At 41.4% G+C, this 16,576-nt stretch overlaps 1 protein-coding gene across 1 annotated transcript in view; it reads left to right on the top strand.

Annotated features, from left to right (window-relative positions):
* Positions 1–16,576, top strand: part of PCNX2 (pecanex 2) — a 224,394-nt gene that overhangs the window by 88,033 nt on the left and 119,785 nt on the right. Inside the window, exon 16 of the mRNA XM_089777363.1 lies at positions 15,195–15,304. Coding sequence (XP_089633489.1) covers positions 15,195–15,304 — 110 coding nt within the window. The remainder of the gene's footprint in view (positions 1–15,194; positions 15,305–16,576) is intronic.

Below are 16,576 nucleotides of genomic sequence, written 5' to 3'. Positions count from 1 at the left end.
ACAAGAATGAGCCAATAGGGCCTGTCACTGTACCCTTGGTAACATCTGCAGCCCAGTTTCTGGGTTCCTTTCTCAGCCTCTTCTGTGCACGTTTTAAGCCTGTCCCTTCCTTGTTGTACAGCTGTGATGCAGGGCTTCCTCCTTGAAGACTCTTTAAATCCTATCTTTCATTTGGGCTTCTAAATTAAATTTGTCACTGTCTCATGGCTTTGGCCACTCCACCAGTGAGCCATGGGGGACACAGGCCTGTCACTACTCTGGGACCCTATAATTAGTGGTGTCCCTGCCCAAGGTTTGTGGAAGGCTGGAGAGGGATGGCACGAGACAAATGGCTTGGTCACTGTCTTCGGTCCATCCCCTCCAGGGTCCCTAGGGTTGGCCGCTGTCGGCAGACAGGCTACTGGGCTAGATGGACCTTTGGTCTGACCCAGGACAGCCATTGTAAGCTCAGGGCTCAGGGTCGGGGGTCTCAGTGGACCCCCTTGATTCTCTTGCACACCTGCTCCTGGGTGGCCAGGCTGGCAGCTCTCCTGCCCTAGCCGGCCACTTTCCTATGCCTAGTGTGGAGATTGTGGACGAGGTCCACAATCTCCGCACTAGCCCAGGCGGGTGCCCGCCTCTTGCGGTCCCGGGCAAGTTCCCGGGAGCCGCCAGCCTGGGATGTGATGTGCCCAGTGTAGGTAGTCTGGGCACTCCAAGCCAGGACTGCTTTGCAAGCGGGGCACCCCTGAGAACTGTCTGTCCGGCTGGGGTTCGGGTCCCTTTAAGCACAGCCCTCGGCTAGCCTGAGACAGCAGCTCCACGCTCTAAGTCCTCCTCTGATGCCCTGCCGGCATTGCTTCTGGCCATCCTTAAGCCCGGTTCAGGGTCCACTCAATGTGGATATGCTAGTTCGAATTAGCAAAACGCTAATTCGAACTAGTTTTTTAGTCTGGATCCGTTAGTTTGAATTAGCTTAGTTCGAATTAACTAATTCGAATTAACTAATTTGAACTAAGTTAGTTCAAATTAACGTTGTAGTATAGACATACCCTATCAGAGGTAGCAGTGCACGGCTAGGGTGGGTAGGCAGGAGTTGGTGCTCGGAAGGAGCTGGCTCCTGCCTGTGATACAGAGGCAGCAGTGTGAGGAGTCAGGGGGCTCCCTGGAAGTGGGGTGAGGAGTGTACTGGCTGCTGACCCCACCCCGGGAACCATCAAATAATCACGTAACTGCTAAGATTTGGTACGGTTACACAATTATTAAATTAAATGATATGTAACATCCCTAACAGATATATCATGATCCAAAGGCTGGTAGATGAACTTAGGTTTAGACTGGAAATAAAATGTAAATTTTTGACAGGGAAGGTAATTAACTGTTGGAACAATTTACCAAGGATCGTTTGGGATTTTCTGTCAAAATTGGATATTTTTAGAGCATATGCTGTAGCAATTGTTTTGGTTAAGTTTATGGCCTGCGTTAAACAAGGAGTCTGACTCAATGATCATAATTTACCTTCTGGTCTTGAAATGTATTAATCACGGTATTTGGGTTACAAAAAATGTTCCTGATAAGGCATCCCTTTACTGATGATACTTTAATTTCTTTCCCAGTACTGCTCATGTTTTTAAGAAAGAGCTGAGGTAGGTGAAATCACTGACAATCTCAACTGTGTGTGTGCAATGTGTGTGCAATTGCTGATTGAAAGTCTTTTGGTTTTACCTCAATTAATTTTCAGGCTGAGTTTTACTAGTGAGCTTTCCAGGACTTTAAGTGTCACTATTAGCTCATCCATTGATTTGACAACTAGCGCTATGTTGTCAGCAAAATCGATACTGTTAAGGTTTTTATCAAAACATATGCCTAAAATGCATTTACTGAGAAGTCTGGTCAAGCTCACAGTGTGTGACAGGACTGAAGGGTTCTGGGACAGAGGTGCATCTTTACTGAATGCCCGACTAATTTGGAAGCCCGGAGTTCTTTTCCTGTTTGCAAGAATGCAGCTTGAGGAGTTATTGTATAGGAGATGGAACCTCTTATAGAGCTTTTCAAGGAGATTGTGAGTTTCTGCCAAAATGATTCCTTGTCAGCAGAGTCCAATACAAGCTTGATATTCACAGATGCATTGTGAACAGGGCACTTCAGTTCTCATGCTTTCTGAATAAGCTGGTGCACTGTGCACATTTACTCCACTGTAGAATGGCCTGGAGTGAAGTCAGCTTGTTGCAGTCTTCTTTTGCTCCTTAGGATAGCAGCAGCTTGGGCCAACGAGACAGAAGCAAAAGCTTTCCCCAGAACAGATAGAAGAGTAATGATGGAGTAGTTATAACAGTCTAATTTGCTGCCTTTATATTGGCAAGTAGTAAAATAAGGCCTTTTTGCTAGTGGGGCAGGACCAACCCTTTTTCCAGCTGAAATTGCATAACATCTGCAGTCACACAAGATTAGCTGGTCAAGCATTTTTTTAAAGTTCTGCAGGAATTCCAAGATTTCTGCTGCCTTAATTCCCTTGTGCTTCTTTGCAGCGCTGTGGATTTCATGGATAATGAATTTGCCAGGATCATTTTGTATGAAATGAGTCGATTGACTAGCATCTTGTGGTGATCTTCACTCATGGGGAGAATTTCCTAGTGGTGAGGGGATAGGCAATAGTGAGTTTTAGATATGAAGAATGGTAGCTCTCTCTTTCTTGGAACAGCTGCCTCCTCTCATGCCTTGGCCCTCTAGCTAGGCCAGTTCCAAGTCTCTTCCCTTCAGGGGTAGCCCATAACCAAAACCAGAGGGAATCATCATAAATAAAATCAATTAACAGGAGAGAATGGGGAAATGACTCTTGGGGGTTTGGGAGGGGGCTTCAGGTAGTTGTTGAGAGAGAGATCCTGCCTTCCCTCTGATCTTTTCTTGGGAGGTGCAAAGGAGAGGTCCTTCCTTCTCCCTGCTTGGCCTAAAATGAGCTGTTCTGCTCATTTTAACTCTTCTTCTAGTCTGTGCAGCTCTTGCTAGGCTCTGTCTAGACTACTGGGTTTTATTGGAAAAAGGTATGCAAATTGCACTCCACAATTTGCGTACCTTTTTCCAATAGTTTTGTCAGAAGAGGCCTTTCTGAAATTTGGCCTGTCTGCATTGGGCCAAATTTTGGAAAAACCTTCTATTTCAGAAGAGCCCTTCTTCCTCATGGAAGGAGGAAGACAGGAATTCCGAAAGAGCATGTCTGCTCTTCTGCAAAAAAAGGCAGGCACGTTTCCTGGACGTAGCAGTGTTTTTCCGAGATACCTCTGGTATCCCAGAAAAAACCCATAGCCTAGACATACCATAAGTAGCTTCTTTATCTCTTGTTGTTCAATCTAGGATTTGAATACTTGTCACAGCCTTAATATCAGGATTCAAAGAAATTGGAGATGAACTTAGCAGCTGGCTTTCATGATCCTTACAGTATGCCATGGACACTTGCATTGATTAACTGGCCAGTACTAAAATAAACCACACTGAATGAATGACCTTTATCATCAGTTAGATTATGCAAGTATTTATAGAAGGAAGTAACATCATTAATGGCAGAAACTTCCTTGAATACAATGACTTTGGTTTCCATAAAAGGGTTGTGGTCAGAGTATATTGCTTTATTGGAGAAGCAGCCCCAAGAAGAAAGAGAAGGTGCACTTTATTCCAGTGTACAAATTGTTGGGCTCTATACAGGAGAAACTGGATGAAGTTCCATAGCTTGTGATATACAAGAGGTTAGACTAGATTATTTAATGGTCCCTTCTGGCCTTTAAATCTATGACTCAATGAAAGAATGGGTGCCAAGTGTTGGTCTTGCAGCAAATATTGATCATATATCATTCTTGAGGTCAGAGCCAGCCCAAGCTATGAGCTGACTGGGTTATCATCCGGGGCGCCTCATTGTAGGGGGCACCATGCAGGGCTGCCGGACCAGGCAGGGGCGGGGCCACACATGCACCGGGCGCTTGGCGGTGGGACCGCACATGCGCCGGGTGCCGGGGGTGTTGCACACCCAGGGGCAGGGCCACACATGTGCCATTCTCCCAGAGGCGGTGCTGTGTTCCCGGGGCACACGAATGGCTTGGGCCGGCCCTGCTTGAGGTCACATGTATATGTAAGATTATTCAAACAGCAATGTCAAAACCATGTTTTGTGCTGGAGACCCTTTTTAAAAAATATACACTGTCATATAGTTTTCAATTTTAGTATAAAGGGTAAGAAGATACTTGCCACATTTATGAACACATGTTCTTGAGACAATACAAATGACCTTCATTTTTCCATTCTATAATTAAAGAAAACATAATATATACAGAACAATAACCAGAGGTGAAAGTAACTTAAAATGTCTTACAGATACTGTCCTCTTGCAACCTGGGTCCCTGCCAACTCTTTCAATAGCTCCCTGCTGGTTTTTGAGGCAGCTCAGCCGGCTCTTGCTGGAGCTGCGCACCAGGGTGCACTCGCTTACTTTCACCTCTGACAATAACTCAGTGATGGTCACATTTCAACATTGCTTTGGCTAGGCTGCAACAATAATTTCACATGGACTCCTCGTGCTGTAACTGTAAATGTTCACTTTAGGAGCCTCATGAAAATTCCATGATTATTTCTTAATTTTAACAAAACTCTCAATCTTCTTCATCCACTTTTCAATTAACTTGTCTGAGAAAATTCTTGGATCATATTTTAGCTCTTCTGTAACCTTCCGTAAAAAATGTCTCTCTTTGGTCTCTCAGTGGAAGATGGTAGTATGTGGCCCCATGTGCCCATCACTTCAGACTGGCTTTTGCATGCTATAGAAAATAGGAGTTATGCTAGTTGTGTTACAGCTAATCTTGAGATTTCCTTTTTATTCCAAAGTATTCAGTAAACAATAACAAAAAATTGTTCAGCGTAATTGGCCACAACTAAAGTCAAAATAACAAAATTCTCCAAAAAAAGGAATAACAGGAATTCAAGACTCTTAATCATGCAAGTTGTTCCACGCTAACTAACCCTAGTGTGGATCCCCTATTGAATATTATATTATAATTAATATGCCTTATATCAATTAGCAGAAAAGGCCATGAGGGGAGAAAGCTTTTGAGTCATAATGTTCTTTTTGATACAGTTGCTGTACAGAGGCCAGCAAATGTGGTGGTAGTTCTAAGTGATCTTGAATGTTTGGGTTTTTAAAATTTGTAATGCCCCATACATACAGAATTTATGAGTGAGACAAAATGTTATTTTGGTAATAGCCTTCACCTGCTGCACAATATCTTTCCATAAATCTTATACTACATGTCACTTCCACATCATATGAACAAAACACCAGCTGCCTATTTCAGCTTTGCTTTTCAGACTCCTATATGTTAATTTGATTGATTTCACAAGTTGAGAACATAAATGTCACAGTCCATAGATTGTTAATATTTGTTTTTGTTCCTTGGTTATAAGGACATTTTCTTTTATACCTCCTCACCATCGCTTAGCTATATTATCCCACAAGCATCATTCCAATTCTTTCTGGATTGCATTAATTTTCTTTTTTAGCTATGGCTCCTATAAAATTCAATAGCCTGGATATGGTTTCGTTGGCTCTTTTGGTCATTCCTTCCATTAGTGTAGCTATCAGCATCACTGTTAGAGGTTTCTCTTTCTCATGTCAAATGATTGGTAGCACTTGTTCAGTTTTGAAAGTGTGTATGTTCCTTTCAGCACTTCTTTCTTTGTGCTCTGCATGTTTGTTTTGTAAGCTAACCCAGTTTGATGTTGACATCCTAATAGCCATCCTAGAACCCAGTGTATGAAAAAGTTACCTCTCTTGATTCCTGGAAGAGATGTCTTTATTCTCAGATATTGTATCCATCAGTTTGGAGCTGCAGATGCAGAGCCAGATTCACCAACGTGGAATCTAATTGACTTGAGTGGGACTGCATCATGGATTAATATTTTCTGAGCTGTTTTCTGGCTTCTGCCTCAATATTTAAAGGATGCTCTTTTAAACCCTCAAGTATATCTTTTTTTGTTTCCCACAGTTATTGAAAATGCTCGGTTTAGCAGTGTCACTTTTTGTTTCTACCATTCTAAATGGTTACCAAGCTGCAACCAGTCCATCAGCATATAATAATATACCACGAAATATACCACATTTCTTTCTCAGATGTTTTTCCAGCTGAGGTGGACAGACATTAAAATTGATGCAACAATGATTATAACTTATTTTTAAAAATATTAGGTCCATTACAAACTTGCTTGTGCTTTTACTGAATATTAAGATAGAGCTCCTAATATGCTATAGCCAGGACGCTTGAAATATAACACCGACTGTTGTGACAAGGTCAGGCACAGGACCACTACAGATTGGGGAAAAGGCAGCCCCAAAAAGCATAAAAGGTCTGCTAAGTAGGGGTGGAGGGCTGCAAAGCAATTAGGAGCAGCTGGCAGGGAGCTGGCCCAGGTAGATTGGGGGCAGCTGACTCCACTTCAGACCTGCTGGAGGCCTTTAAAAGCTTCCCCTGTTAGCAGGTTGGGGAAAGAGTGAGAGGATGGAGGGGAGAGGTAGCAGAGGGGTAGAAAACAAGAACTTGAAACTAAACCAGAGCAGTTCTAGAGCTAGAAACAGCAGGGGAGGAAGTCCTAGAAGGTGTGGTTAGGCTCCCTACTTCAGAAAACAGCTGCAAGCCCCAATTCTTGGCAAAGGGGGAAGGCTGCTGGCCCAAACACTGGCCAGGATAAGAGGAGCCCTTACCACATGGTGTTTCTTTTAATTAGTTATGTTCAGGCCTGTATGTGGGGTGGGGGATGCAAAGGGTGTGAATGCACCCCCCTACAGTCCTTCATGGTCTTTCATGGGGCTGATTCCAGCTAGTCTGGGAAAGGTAGAGGTGGTGTGCTGCCCCAGCCTCCTTCCCCTGTGCTGTGACCAGTCGGGGGAAGCCTGGGGCTGATTTCTTCCCTTCCTTCCCCCAGGAGAGAGGCCAGGGGCTGGGCAGGGCTCTGGGGGTGGTGTTGGGGGGCAGTGTAGCCACCAGCCCTCCTACAGCTTGCAACTCTCCCCTTCCCCCCCTCCCCACCCCACACACAGAGGAATTCCTGAGTATGGGCCTGATGTTATAAATTGTTCAGTCTGGTTTAAAGAAATTGCAGAAGGTTTCTGCTTTCTGTCTCCAAGGAGAAGCAAATGGCAGAAAGACAACCTCTTGTTAGCCAGAAAGCCATGTTTATTATCCCAAAGAGTATTTATAAACATTCATAAAAGTTGCATTTAAAATTTCCTCTAGTTTTCTCTATGTTCTGGAAAATGGGTGTAGGCTTGGTTGTCATGATTGGTGCTGTGTATAAAAGATGTGATAGGCATTTTATTTGTAAAGAGTAAAACTAGTACACACACACACACACACACACACAAAGGGCAAAAAAAATTACTGAAGATTCCTTATCAAACAAAATCTAGGGGAAAAGTCAGGCCCATCCTCAGGAATTGCTGTGGAAGGGGTTGGTGGCTGCCCAGCTCTGCCACCAGCCTCGCTCCTGTGCAGGGGTAGAAATCAGCCTCCGCTTTCCCCTAGCCAAAGCATGGGGGAGGGAGGTTGGGGTAACACACTGCTTCTCTCAGCCAGATCACCGGAGAGAGAGAGGCTTGAGCAATGCGCTGCTCCGCCCTCCCCCCCACGCTTACTTGGAGGACCATGGGAGGGTGCATTTGCATGCATGTGCACACCCACCCTCCCATGCAGGCCTATACAAAGCTGCCCACACCTTTCCTTTCAAAGAAAAACTTCTGCTTGTCTTTTGAAAGTCCTCTGGAAAAACATATAGTTGGAAATATTTAAAATGTGTTTACTTCTTAAATGTTGAAATGGGAAATCATTTGATTGGAATATTTGCAAGTATGCTAGTTAAGTGTGACGCTCCTAATATAATTTGCTGCCAACAGTAAAATGCTTGGAATTAAAGACCTTCCTGAACTAGTTACTCATGTAAGAAGCCATTTAAATATAGAATATTTATATTAATGGGAAATTAAATAGTTATAAGTGCCAGTAATTAATTCATCTGAAAACTTTCTTATGACTAATAGGATTGTTTGGACTTCTTGAAAACAGAATTTCATTTCCTGCTGAACTCTATGGCTATGTCTATACTGGCGGGTTCTTGCGCAAGATCGGCTGTTCTTGCGCAAGAACCCGCAAAGCGTCCACAATGCCCGCCCGCTCTTTTGCAAGAAGATTTACAGTACGGCGTCAGAAGACAGGGCTTCTTGCGCAAGAGCTACGCTCTTTTCTAACAAGTGTAAGACCTCTTGCGGAAGAGCTCTTGCACAAGAGGGCAGTGTGGATACGCGGCAGAGGTTTCTTGCACAAGAAACAGCTAAAATATCCATCAGAGCTTTCTTGCACAAGAGGGTGTCCACACTGCCATGGATGCTCTTGCACAAAAGCATATGTCAGTGTGGACGTGTTCTTGTGCAAGAATACTTGCACAAGAACACTTGCGCACGATGTTCTTGCACAAGAACCCACCAGTGTAGACATAGCCTAAAAGTGAAGAAAGATTTTTAAATAAATGAAATAAATAAAAAGAGAAAGTTAAACTATAACTTCAAAAGTTTATCTGTGATTTTCTCACTACACAAAAATAAAGGTCAGTAGAAATCTTGCATATTCATTAAATAGAATACCTGTTCAGGAGCTGAAAGTGTCACATAAACCAACCCCGAAGACACAGACCAGTGAACAAATGATTGCAGCCACTATGAATCTAAACAAACTTGGAAGAGGTAATTTCCCTTAATTTCATGTAAATAAGAAGGAGAAGAGTATAAAAATGTCTGAAGTGTGTATTCCTTCCCTCCTCCCACACACACACACTCTGCTACCCTGCTTAAACAGCAGACACTCCACAGCTCATGCCTCAAAACTAGCTAGTATCAAAAGCTAAGAAGAAACCAAATCAAGGAAACTTCCCCAAGATTTCAAGCTGGATCAGTGAGAGAAAATTAACCAGTACACTGCCAAGGGATTGGATTTTAAAACTTTTGTAATTTTGTTGGTGTGTAAAAATGCTGCTGTAACTTAAAAAGGGCAGGGGACTGAACTCCATGACCTCCCAAGGCTCCTTCCAGTTCTAGTGTTCTCTGAGTCTTTGAAAATAGTAATAATTTTTCCTGTTAATCACCAAATGGTTAGACTAAGTGTTCCTGGAAACCAGAGACCAAGCATTAGTAAATCCAGAAATAGTAGGATTAAATTGGATGTAAAATTCTTAATATTCATAATTGGTCAGTCTTAAGACAGCTTCTGAAATGTTTTTTTTTCTAAAATAACTGATTTAAATATTTCTTCAATTTCATAGGATTTAATTAAGATTGCTTAATTTGCCCAGCTGCAAACTGGTTAAAATAACCAGCGGGATCTAGCTACCCTTAGATAGAAATTCTGTTGCCCATACATAAACATTTTTAAAGTATCTATTAAGGGCTTATCTGCATTATTGGGTAATGCAGTCTATAGGGGCATAATTTATAAACAGTACTATTGTGTTGTGCATGAATTAATGTGCATAGATCCTGCTGGTGCACACTAAAGGTTCCCTAGTGCGCTTCAGTGTAATACTGTTTCAAACATCACAGTGTTAAAGCATGTCATCAGGGTTCATGTGGACCAGTACATGCACAATACTTTGGTGCGCTTTAGAAATCACACCCCTATAAAGTGCATTATTTTGCTGCATAGACAAGCTCCAAGAGACTAAGGGTATGTCTCCACGGCAGACTTATTTTGAAATAAGGTATTCCAAAATAGTTATTCCAAAATAGCTTATTTTGAAATAGCACATATATGCTTCAGGGAAGCCTGCCTCAGACTAATTTTGAGGCTTCCCTAATGTAGATATGCTATCTTAATTTAGAGCTCTAGGAGGTACCGTGGAGGAATAAGTTAGAATGGCCTTGGTGAGAGGGCTATTTGAAAATAGCAGCAGTAAAACATCTACTATTTATTTCAAAACAGCTATTTCGGAATAGGCATTATTCCTCGTAGAATGAGGTTTATAGATTTTGGAATAAGCCATCCGTTATTTTGAAATAAATAATGGAATGGCTGTGTAGACGCTCACATTATTTTGAAATAACACTATTGTTATCTCAAAATAACGGTGCACTGTAGATGTGCCCTAAGACAGCATTTCATCATAATTTTAGGAAACAAGATACTTTGGCCTTAATTTACCAAAGAAAGAATGCTCCCTGAGGTGTTTCATGCTCAAGGGTGTAATCTCTGTTAAAAACTCTCCACAGAGAGACATACAGAAGAGATTGTAATGGATGTATTTTATCATTGGATTTAATATTTTCTTTTCCTTTCTTTAATAATAAAATAGCCCGGGTTAATAATTGTGATTATTTCCCTTGGTCACAATAATGGTGGTTCTCTAAGGCCTATAAAAAACCCATGTGACTAATGTAGCAGGAGCCATATCCTTGAGTTGTTAGTAAATCGGTAAATTAGTAAGATCTGGCCTGCTATTTCTCATCTCTTCTAATCTATAAAAAACCTTTTCCTGTGGGACAACAGAGTGATGTCATCACGTCACTCTGCATCCTCAGGAGCCATGACCACTCCGTGAAATGCGGGGGTGGCGGCACCATCTCGATGCACCCCATGAACCAGCGTCCACCTGCCTCTGAGCCCCGCCCGGCCCATGCACCTGCCACGTGGCTTGACTCTGTGTAACCCAGGTTCAGGTGCACTCTCTCAAGCCCACCACGAGCTGGGCAGGTCTTGCACCCGGCTGCTTCCCTAGCTCTCCGGAGCTGCCGCCTTGCGCTCTGGGCTCACCACAGAGCAAAGCTGCCCCAACAGACTGTGCAGAAAGGCTGGGCTGAGTGCAGGCTGTGGCTCCTGCTGCAGTGGCTGGGGCTGTACTGCCTGTCCCGGTGGTGCTCCGGGGGGAAGCGTGGTGTGCAGCTTGAGGAATTTGTGGGAGGGGGCAGGGTGTGTGTAGGGAGGGAAGAAGGGGGATAGTGGGATAGGGTGTATGCAGGGATGGGCGTTGCAATAAGGGGGGTATGGTGGGAGTGAGGAGGATATAGGAATGGAGGCGGGGGATAGGCACTGTTGGGGTGAGGAGGGGTTAGGGAAGGATGGGGTGTAAGAATGGAGGAAGGAGGTGGGGGTAGGGATACGCAGTGTGGGGAGAAGTAGGGGTTAGGGAGGATGGCAAGGGCAGGGGGATCAAATTGAAGCACAGGTTGCGGGGGGGGGGGGGAAGTGGAGGGGGCAGGGTTGGACCAACCTCAGCCCTGCCCAACGGCTGAGGGAGGGGGAGAGCTCAGGCTGGCCTGGTCTTTTGTCCAGCAACTGGGGGAAAGGAGGGAACAGGCCAGGGCTGCCATGCCTCAGCCTGACCCTCCTCAGCAACTCTGGGAGAGCCAGGGCTGCCTACCCACAGTTGGCGAGCCTAGCGAGCAAGGGGCATTGCCTCCTAGTTTTCCTAAACTAAATATAGTTAGTAATGTTTAAAATGAATGACTGGCATCCAGCAATTTAAAACGAACCCTTTTTGCATCACACAATTGACTTTGATTTGTGGTTTATTAAGATCAAAAATAATTCTTGTAGTTTCTTTTAATTGTTTTTGGAACTTATGGGTTATCTTAATCATTATGGGGAAAACTGGATCCATGGGTAAATCTAAGTCTGAAATAAATTTCCTCATTTTATAAATGGCATGAATGGCCTCTTGCCTCTCTGGATAGTTGTAGACTGTCTTCATTAGAAGCATATGACCGATATGTAAGTAGCTGTGCTCTATGGTTGGAAACAAATATTTCAGAATAATTTCTTTATAGTTTTTGATGAGCAGTTTTAAAGTTCAGTTCTATTCTAAGCCCCATTCATAAAATCTCAGAGTTAGCATAGTTTGATTTATAGTTTGATTCAGGCCCAAACTTAGCAGGAAAAGCAGTGCTACTTGATACATGTTTTTGTTTGTTTTGTTTTTTACTAATTTCATCCATACACTAATAATTTGATATATATTTGCCTTAATTAAAGTTCTACCATGGCAAAAAAATAGAATGCAAAGGTCCCCTTCAAACAGCTAAAACTGCCCTAAAATGTTTTCAAAGACTGAAGGCACTCTTATGTATACATAGATTTCCCAGATGAATAATGGACCAAGTATAGAATTATAGGCTTATTACATGGTTTTATTTCAGCCACATAAAAATTCTTCAAGTAGATTTCTGGAGACAGGTTTATCAACTCATATACTTCCCGATTTAGAGAGGCTTGGGGTTCAGGCAAGAGCTATTAACAAAGTAAAATTTGGAGAAGGCTGTTCAACAGTATGTTTTGCAATAAGTGGCAAGTTGTTGTAACCATATCTGTGTCCAAAAGCATGTCCTTATGTTGTATTTCACAGCTTTTCACAGGTGATGTAATTCTTCAATATTATGTATATATTATTCTGTTAAATCCAGAGGATAATATTTTAAACTGTGTTTGCAGAATCCTGTAGAAACAGAAGGTCCAAGATTAGTTTTACATGTGAGAAGTTGAGAGTGTATTACTGTACAGTGACACATAGTAAAGCTGAATGGAAAAATCTGTCAGCAATTCCTTTTTGGCTTCCTATTTTTAGAGTTTTAAAATTAGTAAATTGAAAACTGGCTAAAACCTACGTCAAACCGAGCACACAGAAACTTGATTTTTAATACTGCCTGTTTTCAAGGTTTATAAATGTAATTTTTTTTTTACCATTTTGGGCTCTTTATAATATTCTTGAAGTTTATGAAAACTACAAAGATGTCAGCAAGCGCTCAGTACAAACTCAGTACAGTTTATTTATTTGTGTTACAGTAGGATCTAGGTGCTCGTGTTATGAATCAAAGTCCCCATTATGCTTGTCACTGTACAAACACTGAACAAAAAAAAGTCCCTGCCGCCATGGAACTTATACTTGAAATATATAAAAAAGAGACAAGATCTATACAGCCAAATGGGACTATGAGGAAACAGTGAGACTGTGTCAGTCGGCATAATACGCAGTGGTCACAACACACTAGTGGTTTAACTATTGCTAAGTTTTTTGTGGGCATCAAGGAACTGGAGATGAAAGGAAAGTTTTGAAGAAGAATAAGGAGGTAGCTTTGCAGAAGTTTATGGGGATCTCCTTCCTCACTCTAATAACTTTTCTGCCATCAACAGATCATCTGAATAAATCAACTTTATGATAGTTACTTCTGGATTGACATGGACTGATTAACATAACTGCTCCTAGGGCAACTAACAGTCCTCAGTTGTTAATGGTTATTGAAAACACGCCACAATGATAACAGAATACTTTGGTTACAACCATGTGGTTCCATTTGCTCATAACTTTAAGAAAAATCCTTTTTAGTTAAAGTTTGTCTTGAATTATCTCAGTCAAGAGATATTTTACAAGAATGGGCATGAGATAAGAGGTCTTTCCCCCCCTCTTAAATGTATTACCATGTCTTTTAAAAATAAAGGAATAAAAACAGCAGAATTAAAAAAACTGGCCTATAAATTGTGCTCAAAGAAATTATGTTTGAATGATGATAAAATTATAAGTAGCGGCAAAGTCACTTCTCAACATGCATTCCTGAAATGTATAGGGTTAAGGTTAAAACTCCCAACCTATAGGTGATGGTCACTTCTTACGCAACTGGTGCTTGTCTCTGGATCCAACTATGCTGCAGCCAGTGACCATGCAAACTCTTGCAGCCTTTATATTTTCACTCCAAGTTCTGTTATGGTAGCAGCAGACTGCACAATTATCTGTGCTGAGGGGGATTTTCTGAATCAAAACAACTTTGATTACTGCATATTACCACAATGATTCTGCCACATGCAACAATATTTCTGGTGTTGAGTGGAGAGCAGGATTTATTACAAAGTATTTTTGAAATGTAAAGGCTTTTCAGACTTGAAAAATGTTTCCTTTTAAAAAGGAGGACAAATGACATGAGAAAGTGAGGTTTTTGTTTATATGAATATTTCTACTTTGCCTAACTTTTTTTCTAACAGTTTTATAATTTTTAGGGCAACAAATGTTAAAATTCCAGAGAGGTTCTTATTCTCTATTTAATTGGTTATTTTGGGAGTAGGTGAATCTGGAGGGAAACAGAACTTCTTTTCTTTCAGCCTAAGTGTTCATTGAACTCATCACTTTTATCCTTAACCCTGCACCTGCATTTCACTTGCTTTTAAAACCACTGTTTTTGTTTGTGTGAATCAACCAAAATTGTATATGAAATGAAAGAGCAAGACATCACATAAACAGAAGGAAGTCATCTAAGAATACAAAGGCCCACTCTAGAATGACAGATAACATCACCATCCAAGAGTGAAACCTGTCATTCCGTTTCAAAAGGAAGAAGAATTATTGTCCAATTATTGGCTATGTTGTTCTTCCAGCTTTTTTAATTTTGAGCTCTACCAGACATCATTAGTCAGGAAGGAAAATGACAAAATGGATAAAGGTTCATTACACTGATGCTAAGGAAATTGAATCTTTTTGTGTCCACACTTCTTGTAAAACATTCTACCACATTAGAATATGTTTTCCCTGATAGCTGTTGTAGTTTAATTTTGGAGAGCAATAAAGGTGACTAGCTGCAGAAGAAGGGGCAAGCTAAGAACAGAGGTGCATGACATAATGGACTATTAAAACAATGTGAAAGAATATAAATATATACACCCATACCTTACACATATGATCATGTAGGGTTTATTTAATGGTACAAAGGGGAAGGAGTTATGTCTCATACAGTATAAAGAAGCTAGATAAATAATTATTTATTAGTAGAGGGGGTAAAACAGTGGTTGCCATTGTTAACATCTGTTCCAGCCTCCACTTTCAGTTGTTCCTAACTTTCTTAAAAACAAAAACAAGTTCATTGGGCTAAAATCTTCCATGTTCATTCTCAACTCAGAATATTCATAGAAACTTTGATAACTGATTGAAGCCCTAGTATCTTAAAAATGGCTCAGTCAAATACACACTTCACAATATGCAGCTCTACACTTCCCTGGACATGGGTCTTGTGCCAAAACCATAATTAACTCGTAGGTATGCAACTTCTTTTCTAAAGCTGAAATATATAGATCTAGCAGTTTACAGGATTTAGCTTCCTTTAAAAACTAAGTTCTGCATTCCTAACATAACAGTATTCTGCTTTTTGTTCTTCTCATTAGGAACCGTGGGATGCTCGACACATTCCAGCACTGTTCTCTGCTTTCTGTGGCCTTTTAGTAGCACTTTCTTATCACCTCAGCAGGCAAAGCAGTGATCCATCTGTACTTATGTAAGTTGTAAGCATATTTTTTATTGGTTAGATTGTATGACATGCAAACTATAACTTGCACAAGGTGATATTTAAGTCTGGAGTTGGTGCTTTTTGAATTTGATGACTTTTAGCAAAGTTGGTTGTGTAAACTTGTGTTTCATTGAAAAGAAACATGCTACAAAAGTACAATGAAGAAGAACTTTTATGGCTATTGTTACCAGTGTTTTAGAAAACACTCTCTTTTTAGGAGGACTGGATATCTCAATGGATGAGCAATGAGATACACATTTACCTCTAGATAAATGGTACAAATTAAGGTACTGATCCTGCAATCATTTATGCATTTGCTTATGTGTAGCACCAGGAGTAGTCCAAATAAAATTAATAGGATGACTAACAGTAGTAAAATATTTGTTGGATCACAGCCAAAAAACTGTTGTCAGTGGCTGAAAAGCAGTGTCATTTGTTTGGTAGCTTGTATGAAATAAGTTTTGGTTTTGGTCCATTCCAGTAGCTAGCTTTCCCTCTTGCAGAACTACCAGCAGCTCTGTCACTAAACTAGTGCTTCTCTCAGTAATCTCAGAAGAAAAATTGAGAAATGAACAAACAGAAACCAAACTCTTCAAATTCTCATCACAGGTGAAATGGGAAGCGTTCATACCTGCTGCCAATGATGTATCAATTCAGCAGGGCTGTAAATCTAGTACTTTTCATGGGTACCAAATTCTTTCGGCCACATTTTGCTGTCTGAGAATTATATGATTAACCCTTATGGAGCTAGCTAATCTATAATGGATATCACTCGTGAAGAGGCTGATTTACCAGGGTTTGCGGAGATGCATTAGGAGGCATTTTAAGAAGCCAGAGACGGAATGTCTGACCCTTGGAAAGCATAGCCTGATCACAACTTTTTATTTGGAGTCTGTTCCACCAGCTTTGCCTCTCCACTGACAATAATTCCTCTACAAGGTTATAAGCATGAGAAGCTGAATCCAGGGACAATGAAGAACCAGTGTAGAATAAGCAACATGATGATCTGAAAGTTGGGTTGACAGTACAAATGCATGTAAAAACATGGGGCCCCTTGCCCTCTTGGTGGAAGCATTTTTGGGGCATCGCCGAGAGCCACGTAATACTAAGGGAGACAATAAGGAGTAATTTTATGCAGGGAGGGACTGGGAAGGAAGGTGAAAAGAAGCTGTCATGTTAACTGGAATTCTTACGTTCTTGAGTGTGGTTTATGTTAAGTCCTGTCATCACCTCCTGATTCCTGCGCACAGATATGTCAGA

This window comes from Pelodiscus sinensis, chromosome 3 (assembly GCF_052426305.1).
Source record: "Pelodiscus sinensis isolate ZL-2025 chromosome 3, ASM5242630v1, whole genome shotgun sequence".
NCBI classification, from domain to species: domain Eukaryota; kingdom Metazoa; phylum Chordata; order Testudines; family Trionychidae; genus Pelodiscus; species Pelodiscus sinensis.
The sequence above is the reverse complement of the archived record's forward strand: the minus strand, read 5'-3'. Positions and strand labels throughout refer to the sequence as shown.